Here is a 15,521-nt window from a genome sequence, read left to right on the forward strand (position 1 = left end):
GCAATTTTCTTTTATCACCAATTTTGCACTGTTCTCTTGGTATTCTTAGTTGAAAGCTAAACCTAGGAAGGCTCATATGATAAATTCTAAGCCCTTGAAGGCCGCCTCTTGTCACATGCTTTTTTATTTGCTTTTCACAACAGGGGAGAGCTAGTTCATGTCGGCCATATAGATAACATTGTGATCACGCCTGTGGCAGACACTGCACTAATTGGCTAAAATAAAAGTCAAAAGATAATAAATAAAATGCCATGATCAGGGGGCTGTCAGAAGATGCTTAAATACAAGTTAATCACAGAGGTAAAAAGTGTATTATTATAACTGTGTTGGTTATGCAAAACTGGGGAAGGGGTAATAAAGAGATTGTCTATCTTTTTAAACAAACAAAAATTCTGGTGTTGACTGTCCCTTTAAATAAATATAATCAGAAAAAAATCTTTCCTGGATGTCCTAGGACAAATATTATGGATTTTTTCTACAAGCCCTTGATGGTTAGGGTACTCGCCCCGTCCAAAAAACACTGATCCATGCTGAAACAGAAGATTTGCACAACTACAATGGGGAGCTATGCTGAAAAGACTGACGCTGTGTTGATGGAGAATTGTGAAAGAAAAAGGGGCAGGAAAAGCTCTCAAATATAGCGCCACCAAAACAGAGAGTAGTGTTCTCCAACCCACCAAAGTATGGAAAAGAAATTGCATCAAAACCATCAGAGAGTGCTCTGCAATGCTGAAATATTCTTGGCAATGTTACAGAGGAACTACGCTATTGCTGAGGGAAAGTAATAAAAAGTAATCAATTACAAGTGTCTGAGAGAGGCGCACATAAGCCCCAATGTAAGTGTGACAGAGCAGTTCTTACTGATGAACAACACAAACAGTGATGCATAATACATATAATATCAATAAAGATAATATGTACATCTCTAAGTTTAATATATATGCGTTACCTGGAATGTCCCCTGGTTATGCTATACATGTGAATAATGTACTTACTAATAGCCTGCGGGCTATGTGAGTGCTCTTGTACTTACCCCCAGCATCACCCACCCACAGACTGCATCCGTAGAGAGCCCATCCAGTGCTGTGCAAGTAAAAGCAGAGGATATTTGATAGGAGTACGATGACGAACCAACAGGAGGAGGCTAAGGGACAAGTTCTCACGACACATATGGCAGGCTTGTGACCAACTCCCACAGGCTGTTATTCTGTCACTGCCCAGTACTCCAAGTTCCCCTTTCTTCTGTTCCTGCTTCTATGAGGGGAAATTGGGTCAAAACCCCTAACAAAGAATCTGGAGAACCTCTTTTCTTCAGCTTCCTCCATGGAGTCAAAGATTATGACTGAGATATGCAGGAAGGTAGAAAGCATTAAAAGCTCATAGTATTTGTGGTATCTTTGCCTCATCCTAATGGCCTCGAGTTGAATACCACATGTCAAGGCTCATTGAATCTCACGACCTTATGAAAGAAATACCCAATTCCCACTATCACATCAATACTTGCAAAATATACATTTCAATAAATTGTTTTCAATTTTGCTCCTAAAAATGATTTAAAGTTGCACAATTACTTGAATAGCACCTTTGCATATACGCTGTAGAAATATTTAAGGAGCCATTTTTTTTCATTGCAATTTTAGTTAGAAGTTGTGGAAAATATTATTTTGAAAGAAAATTTACCTAAACCAGCAGGTGGATCTGTATGACTGAGCACTACACACACAGTCCCTTTTCATTACATTTAAAGGAATAGAAAAGTGCAATTATGCATTTAAATTTTAAATAGAAGCATTTTTGCAATATACTCTCCTTAGCAAAAACACTTTTATAAAATGATAACCATTTCTGATGCATACACACATTTTCTACATGTGAATAGGGGATCAGGATTTAGACAACGCCTTAAAGAGTTTGCCGTGGTGTGTAATGTGTCAGTGAAGACTTATTTGTGTCATATAATCTACTGTTTACTGAGAAAGTGTGGTGTTTAAATGCAGGTGCACAGGGGGAGCATATCTGCATATACCACTGAAGAACAGCAATAACTGAAATATTGTTTTTGCTAATGGAAGTATACTGCAAAAATGTTTAAAAGGATAGAACAGTCAAAAATTAAATGTGTGTCAGTGCATTTCAATTTGAAATAAAAGCATTTTTTGCAATATACTTGTATCAGCAAACATGCTTCTAGTAAAGGTTATTACTGTTTTGCAGTGGCATACGTACATATCCTATGAAGGCTGTGCACCAGTATTCAAACACCATGCCTGCTCAGAGAGTCAGCAGTGGCTTATATGAAACAAATTATGTCTTTAGAAGCAATACACACCACCACCAGCTCTCTGTGCACGCATAGAGGCCTATGTATCATAGGTCTTGCGGACCTGATCCGACAGTGTGGATCAGGTCCGCAAGACCTCGCTGAATGCAGAGAGCAATACGCTTTCCGTATTCAGCATGGCACCAGCAGCTCACAAGAGCTGCTGGTGCAACGCCACCCCCTGCAGACTCGCGGCCAATCGTCCATCAGCAGGGGGGTGTGAATCAACCCTATCGTACTTGATCGGGTTGAATTCCGGCGATGTCTATCCGCTTGCTCAGAGCAGGCGGACAGGGTTATGGAGCAGCGGCCTTTAGACGGCTGCTACATAACTGCAGTTTCTGGCAAGCCTGCAGGCTCGCCAGAAACACGGAGCTTGATAGATGGGCCCCATAGTGTTTAGATTCAGATCTACGGGCCCTCACAGGATATATGGGCATGCCGCAGAAAAACAGTAATCATCATTTTCACTGATGTATGTTGCAAAAATGCTTAGGTTTCAAATTGAAATGCACATTTCATTTTTGATATTTCTATCCCTTTAAAATTATAATCCCTTTAACTATAAAAAAAAAGGACAATCCCATGCCCATCTAATAATTTCTACATGGGTGTGAGAAATTTTTAAAACCATTTCAAAATAAACAGACTTTATGTACTCCAGCAGGTGTCATTTTATAAAGTAAGCAGAGCTGTCAGCCTATAAAAGAAAGGATAGGACATATGCAAAAAAATAGCCAAAATGATCCTGAAAAAAATACTGCTGCATGCATTCTCGCAATTAGACTTATCACCTTGTCTTGTATTCCAAATATTTATTTATTTTTGGCAATCAAATGCCCTTTTAAAAATTATGGTCCATGCCAAATTGGAATCTTTGATTACCTGCAGTGGTGAGCACGCTCTGGTTTGATACTGCAACATTTTGGACACTTGTAGATCACTTCTCCAGGCTTCAGCTGCAAACTTTCCATGTACTCTTTAGTGGCATTTCCTTTGGGCACAGCTCCCTAAAATTAAATGAAAATACAATATCTAAAGCACTGTTTAATTGGGGTCTTAAGCTTTCATATTAATAATCTGTCTTCATTTTATAAGATAGAAGAAAAGCCAAATTAAATACCTTTCCTACCTAGGCATCGATAGAAAATAAAATCCTGAGCTATAAGGCAACCCTATCATCAACTCCCCTGATGGGAGGGAGGTGGGAGATGCCAACCCATTATCAGGATTATCAATTACATAATGCAAGCAGGTAGGGGCTGACAGTTACAAAAGAGGAACAGGACTTTGGAGTTATGACAGATGGTTTAAAATGTGGTTAACAATGTAGTATTGCAGCAAGGAAGGTAAAGGCATTTTCAGCAGCAGCAAGGTTCTTATGCCACATTACAAATAACTAGCTTGTCCTCATATTTAGTATTGCGCAGTTCTGGAAGTCCATAACTCCTGAAGGATATAAATAAACTAGAATCTGCTCAAAGGAAGGCTGCTAAAACTCCCAAAAAAGCTCAATGACCTAAATATGAACAGCTTAGAGAAGTTGAGAGAAAAAGAGGCGATATGACAGAAACATTCAAGTCATTTATAAAAAAAAAAAATAACAGCAAAACAAGGTGTCATGATCCCAAGTTGAAGGGTATCAGGTTTAGGAGTAATTTGTTGAAACACTTCTTCACAGAACGGGTCATTATTTCATGCAATAAACTTCCATGAGATGTGACAAGACAAATATTGTGGGGACTTCAAGAGTGCATGGGACACGCATAAGGCTATTATACAAACTAATTCAACTGATAGAAATGTCAAAAAGGAAACATACATGAGTACATTTACATTTTAAATTCTATTAGCAAAAATGCTTCTACTAAAAGTTATTACTGTTTTTCAGTGACATACTCAAATATGCTGTGAGGGCTTGTGCATCAGTATTCAAGCTCAGAGAGTTGGCAGTGCAGTACATTGTGTCTGTGAAGATTTAACTGGAGTCATACAAACGACAACTCTCTGATAAGGTGTGGTGTTTGAATACTAGTGCACAGGTTCTCGTAAGCGTTTGTGCATATGCCTCTGTGAAAAGCACAATTGGGCGGAAAGAAGCTAATCCCAGGTGCTAACTAGTAAAAAGAACAGCCACTGAGCCGTTTGTTCCTGGCAGACTGTTTGCTTTATATATATATATTTGTATTATGATAACCCTGGGGAAAGTCTCCCTAAGGGTGATGTGGGAAGCCAGATGTGGACTCCTGGCCCAATGTGCTTAGAGGAATATCGCTGCACCTCAATAAGGCCCAAAGGGGGTCAAAACAATCACCTGGGGGGTTGTCATTTCCCTTGTTTAGAGGAGAATTGAATGGTATTTTGGGGGTTGGACTGAACTTGTTAGGCGGGATCAGACTGATATACTTCAGGAAAGTTCTCCTCTGTGAAAAACACAATTGCGCTAAAAGAAGATACTCCCAGGTGGTAACTCGCCATAGAACAAACTACTGAGCAGTTGTTCATTCCTGGCAGACTGCTTCTCTTTCTGTATGTATTTGTATTATGACCCTGGGGAAAGTTTCCCCAAGGGTGATGGGGGAACCAGACGTGGACTCTGTGTCCAATGTTCTTAGAAGCATATGACTGCACCTCACTGACGAGTCCCAAAGGAGGACAAAACGATCATCTGGGGTTGCCATTTTCCTTGTTTAGAGGAGAATTGTCTGGTAATTCAGGGCTGGACTGACCTTGTTAGGAGGAATCAGACTGATATGCTTCAGGAAGGTTTTCCTCTATGAAAAGCACAAATGAACTAAAAGAAGCTACTCCCAAGTGGTAACCGGGCCATAAAACAAGCAACAGAGCAGTTGTTTGTTAATGGCAGACTGCTCCTCTTTCTGTTTATATTTGCAACTGAAAAACAGTAATAACATTTACTTGAAGACTTTTTTGCTAACGGAAGTATATAGCAAAAATTATTATATTTGAAACTGAAATGCACCCATGCACATTTCAATAATGACCTTTAGGTTTACACCTAGGAATTTTGGGCAGACTTGTTGGGCCTCAAGTTCTTATCTGCTGTCAAAAAGGAAATTTATGCTTATCTGATAAATGTATTTCTTTTACGATATGACGAGTCCACGGATTTCATTCTTACTTATGGGATATAGCCTCCTGGTCAGCAGGAGGAGGCAAAGAGCACCACAGCAGAGCTGTATATATAGCTCCTCCCTTCCCTCCAACTCCAGCCATTCGACCGAAGTTAGGAAGAGAAAGGAAAAGCCAAGGTGCAGAGGTGACTGAAGTTTAACAAATATAAAGACCTGTCTTAGAAAATGACAGGGTGGGCCGTGGACTCGTCATATCGTAAAAGAAATACATTTTATCAGGTAAGCATAAATTTCCTTTTCTTTTACAAGATATGAGGAGTCCACGGATTTCATCCTTACTTATGGGATACAATACCAAAGCTATAGGACACGGATGAAAGGGAGGGACAAGATAGGAACCTAAACAGAAGGCACCACTGCTTGAAGAACCTTTCTCCCCAAAACAGCCTCGGACGAGACAAAAGTATCAAATTTGGAAAATTTGGAAAAAGTGTGAAGAGATGACCAAGTTGCAGCCTTGCAAATCTGTTCAACAGAAGCATCATTTTTAAATGACCATGAGGAAGCCTCAGCCCTAGTAGAATGAGCCGTAATTCCTTCCGGAGGCTGCTGTCCAGCAGTCTCATATGCAAAACAGATGATACTCTTCAGCCAAAAAGAAAGAGGTATTTTGACGAAATTCTATAGTCGCCTGCAAGTAAAACTTCAGGGCACGGACCACGTCCAAGTTATGTAGCAGACGCTCCTTCTTAGAAGAAGGATTAGGACACAATGAAGGAACAATTTCCTGATTAATATATTTTTGTTGGAAACCACCTTAGGAAGAAAACCAGGTTTGGTACGTAACACAACCTTATTGGAATGAAAAATAAGGTAAGGAGAATCACATTGTAATGCCGAAAGCTCAGAAACTCTGCGAGCAGACGAAATAACAACCGAAAATAAAAAACTTTCCAAGATTACAATGTAATATCTATGGAATGCATAGGTTCAAACGGAACCCCTTGAAGAACCTTAAGAACTAAATTCAAACTCCAAGGAGGAGCAATAGGTCTAAACACAGGCCTGATTCTAGTCAGAGCCTGACAAAAAGATTGAACATCCGGATTTTATGTCCCTATAAGGAACTTGCTGATAACACTTTCTCCAATCCTTCTTGAAGAAAAAATAAAATCCCAGGAATCCTACTCTTACTCCATGAGTAGCCCTTGGATTCGCACCAATAAAGATATTTACGCCATATCTTATGGTAAATCTTTCTAGTAACAGGCTTACGTGCCTGGATCAAGGTATCAATGACCGAATCAGAGAACCCTCGCTTAGATAAAATCAAGCGTTCAATCTCCAAGCAGTCAGCTGCAAAGAAATTAGATTCGGATGATGGAAGGGTCCCTGAATGAGAAGGTCCAGCCTCAATGGAAGCTTCCACGGCGGGAGAGAGGACATGTCCACCAGATCGGCATACCAAGTCCTGCGAGGCCACGCGATGAGAATCACCAAAGCCCTCTTCTGTTTGACTCTAGCAATCACCCGGGGAAGGAGAGCAAACGGCGGAAACACATAAGCTAGGTTAAACGACCAAGGCACAGCCAAGGCATCTATCAGATCGGCCTGAGGATCCCTGGATCTGGATCCGTATCTCGGAATCTCGGAGCTTGGCATCTGAGAGTCAGGTTGGTAAAGACTGGATGGAGTACCCATTCCCCCGGATGAAACGTCTGTCTGCTCAAAAAATCCGTTTCCCAGTTGTCCACTCCTGGGATGTAGATTGCTGACAGATAACAAGAGTAAGCTTCCGCCCACCGAAATATCTTGGATACTTCTGTCATCAGTAAGGAACTCTTTGTTCCTCCCTGATGATTGATATAAGCCACAGTCGTGAAGTTGTCCAACTGGAATCTGATGAATTTGGCCGAAGCCAACTGAGGCCAAGCCTGAAGCGCATTGAATATTGCTCTCAACTCCAGAATATTGATGGGAAGTAGAGACTCCGACCGAGTCCACATACCCTGAACCTTCAGGGAATTCCAAACTGCACCCCATCCTAGTAGGCTGGCGTCCGTTGTCACTAGCACCCATGAGGGTCTGCGGAAGCACGTCCCTTGGGACAGATGATAAGGAGACAACCACCAAAGAAGAAAGTCCCTCGTCTCCTGATCCAGATCTATTTGAGGAGACAAATTTGCATAATCGCCATTCCATTGCCTGAGCCTGCTCAGCTATAGAGGTCTGAGATGAAAACGAGCAAATGGAATGATGTCCCATGCAGCCACCATCAATCCAATTACCTCCATGCACTGAGCCACTGATGGCCGAGGATTGGACTGAAGGGATCTGCATGTATTCAGAATCTTTAACTTTCTGACTTCTGTCAAAAAGATTTTCATAGATAGATAGAGAGTCTATTAGATTTCCCAGGAAAGAAACCCTTGTCTGTGGAATTAGTGAACTTTTTTCTAGATTCACCTTCCACCCGTGAGTCCTTAGAAAGGATAGCACAATGACGGTATGAGACTGTCAGCTGATAAGACGACCAGACCAGATAAGGCGCAACTGCAGTGCCCCGCGGCCTGAGAACCGCCAGCAGAGACCCTAGAACCTTTGTGAAGATTCTGGGTGCCGTGGCCAGCTTGAAAGGAAGAGCCATGAACTGAAAGTGTTTGTCCAGAAAGGCAAACCTCAGGAACTTGTGATGATCTCTGTGGATAGGAATATGAAGATATGCAACCTTTAAGTCCACAGTAGTCATATATTGACCCTCCTGGATCAATGGAATAATTGTCCGAATAGTCTCCACCTTGAAGGATGGAACTCTGAGAAACTTGTTTAGACTCTTGAGATCTAAAATGGGTCGGAACATTCCCTCTTTTTTGGGAACCACAAAAAGATTTGAGGAAAACCCCTGCCCCTGTATTGGAACTGGACACATTACTCCCATAGTGAAGAGGTCTTTAACACAACGTAAGAACACCTCTCTTCTTATCTGGTCTACAGACAATCGTGAAAGAAGAAACCTTCCCCTTGGGAAGGAATTTTTGAACTCCAACTGATACCCTTGAGACACGATTTCTAGTATCCAGGGATCCTGAACAACTCTTATCCAAGCCTGGACAAAGAGAGAAAGTCTGCCCCCTACTAGATCCGGTCCCGGATCGGGGGCCGCCCCTTCATGCTGTCTTGGGAGCAGCAGCGGGCTTCTCGGGTTGTGTACCCTTGATCCAAGACTGGTTGGGTCTTGTGAATAATACCCTTCCTGAGTAGCGGAAGAGTGAACTCCCTTGAAATTTTGAAAGGATCGAAAATTACTCTGTCGTCCCTTCTGATCGGATACCTTCTCGGAAAATATAAGCAAAACGCTTAGCATTAGATGACGCAACCGCAGATCAAGATTCAACAATAAGGTAGAGCGTGCTGAGACGGAAAATCCTGGGCTCTTAGCCGCCTACTTGGTAATCTGTAAAGAACCTCAGAAACTTTATAACGGAAAACGCTAAGTTAAGAGGTTTTAATTCCGTTTACATCTTAAAGGAAACTCTATTGCTGTATGTTGCAGTTCCATCCTAAATCACAAAAGATGAATGCACACCAAGAAAAAGCAGTAATGCTAAGGATTTTAAACTCGCCTTTTATCTCCCCCTAATTTAAAATGTTGTTGTATTCTGCCTGGAATCAACTTCACCCAGCAGTGATTCTAACCACCAAATGCTTCTCTTTTTTCTTTCTGAAGAGAGTGATTTGGTCTAGGCTACATCCGAGCACAAAATAGTACTCAGTGGCACCACTTTGAAAAATAATAAACACTTGATTGAAGAATCTAAATCAACACCTAATTTTACCTCTTCCTATCACTAACACAGGCAAAGAGAATGACTGGAGTGGGAGGAGCTATATATACAGCTCTGCTTTGGTGCTCTTTGCCTCCTCCTGCTGACCAGGAGGCTATATCCCATAAGTAAGGATGAAATCCGTGGACTCGTCATATCTTGTAAAAGAAATCTATTTTTCTATGACAAAAGTTTTTTTTTTCCTTTTTTTAGAGAGAGATATAATTTAAATGGTTACAGACTTCTAGGACTAAAATTAAACTCCATGGATATATGCAAAGCCTTGAGGGCAATACATGCCTCTGCTTGAAATAATTGTTGTCCAGAGGATATATCCTATATAATAAAAGGCCAGGTATGTTTGTCAGATGCAGTCATGTGCAGTAGAGACTGCACAAGGACAAACATACCTGGCCTTTAGGATCAACATCAGATAGCAGAGCAGGTGAAAACAACCGTTGTGGAGGCGTGTCATGGGCGTGGTCCGGCGGAGAAGCGTGGTGTGGTCTGAGAGCACAAAAGAGGGGGGGGGGGGGGAGAAGAGAGAGAGCAAAAGAGGGGGGAGAGAGAGAGCAAAAAAGAGGGGGGAGAGAGAGAGAGAGCAAAAAAGAGGGGGCAGAGAGAGAGAGCAAAAAAGAGGGGGGAGAGAGAGAGCAAAAAAGAGGGGGCAGAGAGAGAGCAAAAAAGAGGGGGGGAGAGAGAGCAAAAAAGAGGGGGGAGAGAGAGAGCAAAAGAGGGGGGAGAGCAAAAGAGAGAGAGCGAGAGAGCAAAAGAGAGAGAGCGCGAGAGAGCAAGCGAGAGAGAGAGCGAGAGAGCGCGAGAGAGAGAGCGAGAGAGCGCGAGAGAGAGAGCGAGAGAGAGAGAGCGAGAGAGTGCGAGAGCGAGAGAAAGGATGAGACCGCTGTACTACAAAAAATGGCCCGTGTGCACGGGCTTTAGGACTAGTTTAAAATAAATAAATAAACCAATAAAATAAAGTATAGCACATTTCATAAGAACACAAAAGTAAATCAGATTGCTGTAACATGTTGACACTCCTAGTTTAGAGAACATATGAGGGCATCCATATGTTTGAGAGTAAAAAATAAATTCAGAAATCATCTTCAGTTTACTTGAACTTAGTTCTTTACAAATCCTGTGCACGTCCTATCCATTAAGTGTATAAAACTTTTAGTTTCAATGCAGTCATTTAACAAAACATTTAAAAGTATTATATATTCTTAACTACAAGAAAGGATAATTAGCAATCTGAATTTTGCCATATGTATTGCTGGTTTCCTGAACAGTATGAGATTTTTTAATATTGCATTTTTTTTTTCCATCAAGCAAATCCCTCACATAATAGGCTTCTATGAGGGAGTGCAGTAGAATTCATGTCTGAAATCACTTGAACTCTAAGCCAATGGTGAGTAAGTAGTGGAGTTCTTTATGTAGTTCTGTGCTATACTATTAATAGTGGTTTACTTTAGGTCTTTAATAAAAGTGTTCAAATTGACAGTAGTATTTTAGATTGTTCTGCAAAGCAACACTTAACTTACCACTTATAATATGAGTGCAATGATCAAGCTAATCATTAAAGATATAGGACATGCTAAAGTTTTGGCATTAAACCCAAACTTTTTCTTTCATGGTTTAGAACACGGGTGTCAAACACAAGGCCCGCGGGCCGAATCCGGCCCACCAGACCTTGTCATGTGGCCCGTGTAGCCGCCGCCGGCCGCCAGCCTTCACCCCTGATACCGCGATTCAGTAATATAAAAAATAAACATTTATATTTATTGTTTGCTACAGTAGCGCGTCCGCGATCGTGACACTGAGGCCCGACCGTCCTCCCCTCCTTTGAATTTGTAATTCTCGCGCCGCGGTCAGCAGCAGCGAATCAGCGACAAGCAAGCAGGCGTGATGTCACCAGGGGCATCTCACGTGACCCCGCGTTGCCACTCTAGAGCACTGAGGAGTGTGAAGTTCTCACAGGAACACGCGGCAGCAGGCTAGAGGACACTGTCTGACAAGTGAGCAGCTGAGATTGTCACTCACTGTGTCGCACACCGGGCCCCGTAATCCTCTGACTTGGCGCTGCCGATCTGGACCAGACGAGAGTGAGTCGAGACTGTGAGAGGTGAGAGTCTGGCTGCCTGCTGCGCATGTGAACCTGTGCTCTCAGGCTCAGCTGCAATAACAAGTTTTAGGCACTCTGGCTGCTAACCCATGAAATCAGAATTATTTTAAAAAAATATCCATTTTTGTGACTTATTCTTAAGTAAGTTTTATTTGTCAGGCACAGTCTGTTATGCTAGGAAAAAATGCTGGTAATAAAATGACATATTTTATTATTATAAAGTAACTGTAACATTGTCAACCAGGCAGCAGGTAGATTTGCAAATCTGAGGGGTAATTAAAAAATAGTAAAAGCTTCTTAATTTTTAATTACCCTGGCTGATATTTTTTAGCAAATGATCTGCCACATGTAGTTTATTTGTTATATCTGCTGGTAGAGATATTTTTCAGTAAAGTTAAGCTTCTTAATTTTTTAATTACCCTGGCTGATATTAGCAAATGATCTGCCACTGTTATAATATATACATTTGAGTTTATTTGTTATTATCTGTTGGTTCTGTAAGTACAGAGATGCAGTACCCTTCTGAAGCTTTACTACAAAATATCTGTACTTACAGAACTAACAGATAGATCATAACAAATAAACTGTATATAACAGTGGCAGATCATTTGCTATAGCCAGGGTAATTAAAAAATTAAGAAGCTTTACTGAAAAATATCTCTACCAGCAGATATAACAAATACAATAACAGCTGAGTGGCAGATTATTTGCTAATAGCATTGAGATAGGCATTCTATGTCCCCCCTACATAATATATAGCCCCCATGTGTCACCCAGCATATAATATATAGCCCCCATCCCCCCTTCATAATATTTTGACCCTTAGTGCTAAACAGTAATAATTGAATGCAGTGACAATAATTTATTATGATAATAAAGAGTGGACACATAGTCCTATACAACCGGCCCTTTGAGGGTGACCAAACTGCTGATGTGGCCCCTGATGAATTTGAGTTTGACACCCCTGGTTTAGAAAGAGCATGTCATTTAAAACAACTTTCTAATTTACTTCTATTATCTAATTTGCTTCATTCTATTGATATCCTTTACTGACAAGCATATCTAGATAGGCTCAATAGCTGCTGATTGGTGGCTGCACATAGATGTCTCATGTGATTGGTTTACCCATGTGCATTGCAATTTCTTCAACAAAGGATATCTAAAGAATTAAGCAAATTAGATAATAGAAGTAAATTGGAACGTTGTTTAAACTTGTTTTCTCAATCTGAATCATGAAAAAAAAATTGGGTTTAATGTCCCTTTAAGATGCTTTGTTAAAATATTGAACCGTCCACTTATAATACAATAGTGCACTATTGTTTGCACAAGGTCACAAAAAAGATAACACACCCTGCACTATCAATTGTGCTCCACTCGTAATCTTGCCCTAAATGTTTTGCAGTGATGCCTTAGTAGCTTGTTCTTTAACTTACTGAGCACTTATCTCCCATTAATAAGTAAATTATGACCCTTGGGGTGCCTGCCTAAGGGTGATGGGGAAAAACAGACGCGCTTAGAATGTGCTTAGAGGAATATGGCTGCATCTGCCTAGGTCCAAAGAAGGCCAAAATTATAGTCTGGGGTTGCGATGTCTCATTATGCTTCAGGAAAGTTTTCCTCTGTGAAAAGAACTACTGGGCGAAAAGAAGCAGTTCCCACCTCACACACATACAGGAACAAAACCCTTTATCCAAACTGCTTGGGGCTGGAAAAGGGATGGATTTCAGAATATTTGTATATTTTAATCTGTAAATTGGGACATCTTAGAGAGGGGATGGGACTAAATGTAAACAACAATATTTTATATCATTTACACAATATTTACATATCATAATCGAACTTATACATACAACCTAAAGGTAGGTGTATACCATTTGTACCATCAGAAAAATAGTACAGTACTGTAATTAGATGGTTTTTTTAAGTATAGACTAGCATTTGCATTTTAAAACACAAAAAACAATCAAAAGACATGAAATGTTTAAATAAAGCAAAACTGCACTGGAATGTTGTCTGTAAATGGAAGAAAAGTCATATACATGTATATATCGCACCAATCTTACTATCCTTCTCCAACAAGAAAGAAAGAAAGAATTGTTCAGCCAATCACAGTGATATGCATATGCAGGCAGAGAAGATCGTCACTTACTGGCTGGGAAAACCAGTAACACACATAGGAGCCAGGCTTCTTTTACTTTTTTTTTTTTTTTAAATATAAAAATATATATATTTATTTATTTTATTATTTTTTTTTGGCTGCCTGGAATAACTATCACAAGCAGCCCCCATAACAAAAATTATGCTTCCGAAATGATATCGATTCCTCACCTCATCCCCTTGAAAGGAGGCCCCTTTTTGCTTTTATTTAGTCCTTCAGTCTTACTTCAGTCTGCTTTTCAGCAGGTTCCCTTTACGCCAAATTATCGCTGTTCACACAGCTTATAAACTTAGCTAGGGTTAGTGCAGTGATACATAACCATCCCAGGACAGACTGTTTCTTGGTTTTTGCCACTCATCAGCTGGGAGAAGGTTAGAATCACTGCTGGGTGAAGTTGATTCCAGGCAGAATACAACAACATTTTAAATTAGGGGGAGATAAAAGGCGAGTTTAAAATCCTCCACTACGCACAAAATATAGAAAAAATAACTCGTGTAGTTCATTAACAAATCTAGACAGGCCCAGAGGCTTGTTTTCCCACAGAAAACCTCTGAATTACATTGTTTCCAATGCAGCAAAGGATTCTGGGTAAGATATGCAAATTAAGTACACAATGACACACCTTTTTACTTCAGTCTGCTTATCAGCAGGTTTCTATATTTTGTGCGTAGTGGAGGATTTTAAACTTGCCTTTTATCTCCCCCTAATTTAAAATAACCCAAGCTAAGTTTATAAGCTGTGTGAACAGCGATACTTTGGCGTAAAGGGAACCTGCTGAAAAGCAGACTGAAGTAAAAAACATAATTTATGCTTACCTGATAAATTTATTTCTCTTGTAGTGTAGTCAGTCCACGGGTCATCCATTACTTATGGAATATATCTCTTCCTAACAGGAAGCTGCAAGAGGATCACCCAAGCAGAGCTGCTATATAGCTCCTCCCCTCACATGTCATATTCAGTCATTCGACCAAAACCAGACAAGAAAGGAGAAACCATAGGGCGCAGTGGTGACTGGAGTTTAATTAAAATTTAGATCTGCCTTAAAGACAGGGCGGGCCGTGGACTGACTACAATACAAGAGAAATAAATTTATCAGGTAAGCATAAATTATGTTTTCTCTTGTTAAGTGTAGTCAGTCCACGGGTCATCCATTACTTATGGAATACCAATACCAAAGCTAAAGTACACGGATGAAGGGAGGGACAAGGCAGGAACATTAAACAGAAGGAACCACTGCCTGAAGTACCTTTCTCCCAAAAATAGCCTCCGAAGAAGCAAAAGTGTCAAATTTGTAAAATTTTGAAAAAGTGTGAAGTGAAGACCAAGTTGCAGCCTTGCAAATCTGTTCAACAGAGGCCTCATTTTTAAAGGCCCAGGTGGAAGCCACAGCTCTAGTAGAATGAGCTGTAATCCTTTCAGGAGGCTGCTGTCCAGCAGTCTCATAGGCTAAACGTATTATGCTACGAAGCCAAAAGGAGAGAGAGGTAGCCGAAGCCTTTTGACCTCTTCTCTGTCCAGAGTAAACGACAAACAGGGAAGAAGTTTGACGAAAATCTTTAGTTGCCTGCAAATAGAACTTCAGGGCACGGACTACGTCCAGATTATGCAAAAGTCGTTCCTTCTTTGAAGAAGGGTTAGGACACAGTGATGGAACAACAATCTCTTGATTGATATTCCTGTTAGTAACTACCTTAGGTAAGAACCCAGGTTTAGTACGCAGAACTACCTTGTCTGAGTGAAAAACCAGATAAAGAGAATCACAATGTAAGTAACAGAACCTTCCAGGATAACAGCTTGATATCAATGGAATGAAGGGGTTCAAATGGAACGCCTTGAAGAACGTTAAGAACTAAGTTTAAGCTCCACGGCGGAGCAACAGTCTTAAACACAGGCTTAATCCTAGCTAAAGCCTGACAAAAAGCCTGAACGTCTGGAACTTCAGCCAGACGTTTGTGTAAAGAATAGACAGAGCAGAAATCTGTCCCTTTAACGAACTAGCAGATAA

General features: G+C 40.7%; 1 protein-coding gene and 1 pseudogene across 3 annotated transcripts in view; both read right to left on the minus strand.

Annotated features, from left to right (window-relative positions):
* ZDHHC7 (zinc finger DHHC-type palmitoyltransferase 7) overlaps positions 1 to 15,521 on the minus strand; it is a 211,452-nt gene that overhangs the window by 105,929 nt on the left and 90,002 nt on the right. For all 3 annotated transcript variants that reach the window (XM_053700886.1, XM_053700893.1, XM_053700899.1), the window contains exon 4: positions 3,206 to 3,330. In XM_053700886.1, the coding sequence (XP_053556861.1) occupies positions 3,206 to 3,330 (125 nt within the window). The remainder of the gene's footprint in view (positions 1 to 3,205; positions 3,331 to 15,521) is intronic.
* On the minus strand, positions 13,611 to 13,714 carry LOC128646122 (uncharacterized; annotated as a pseudogene).

Source organism: Bombina bombina, chromosome 1, assembly GCF_027579735.1.
Source record: "Bombina bombina isolate aBomBom1 chromosome 1, aBomBom1.pri, whole genome shotgun sequence".
NCBI classification, from domain to species: domain Eukaryota; kingdom Metazoa; phylum Chordata; class Amphibia; order Anura; family Bombinatoridae; genus Bombina; species Bombina bombina.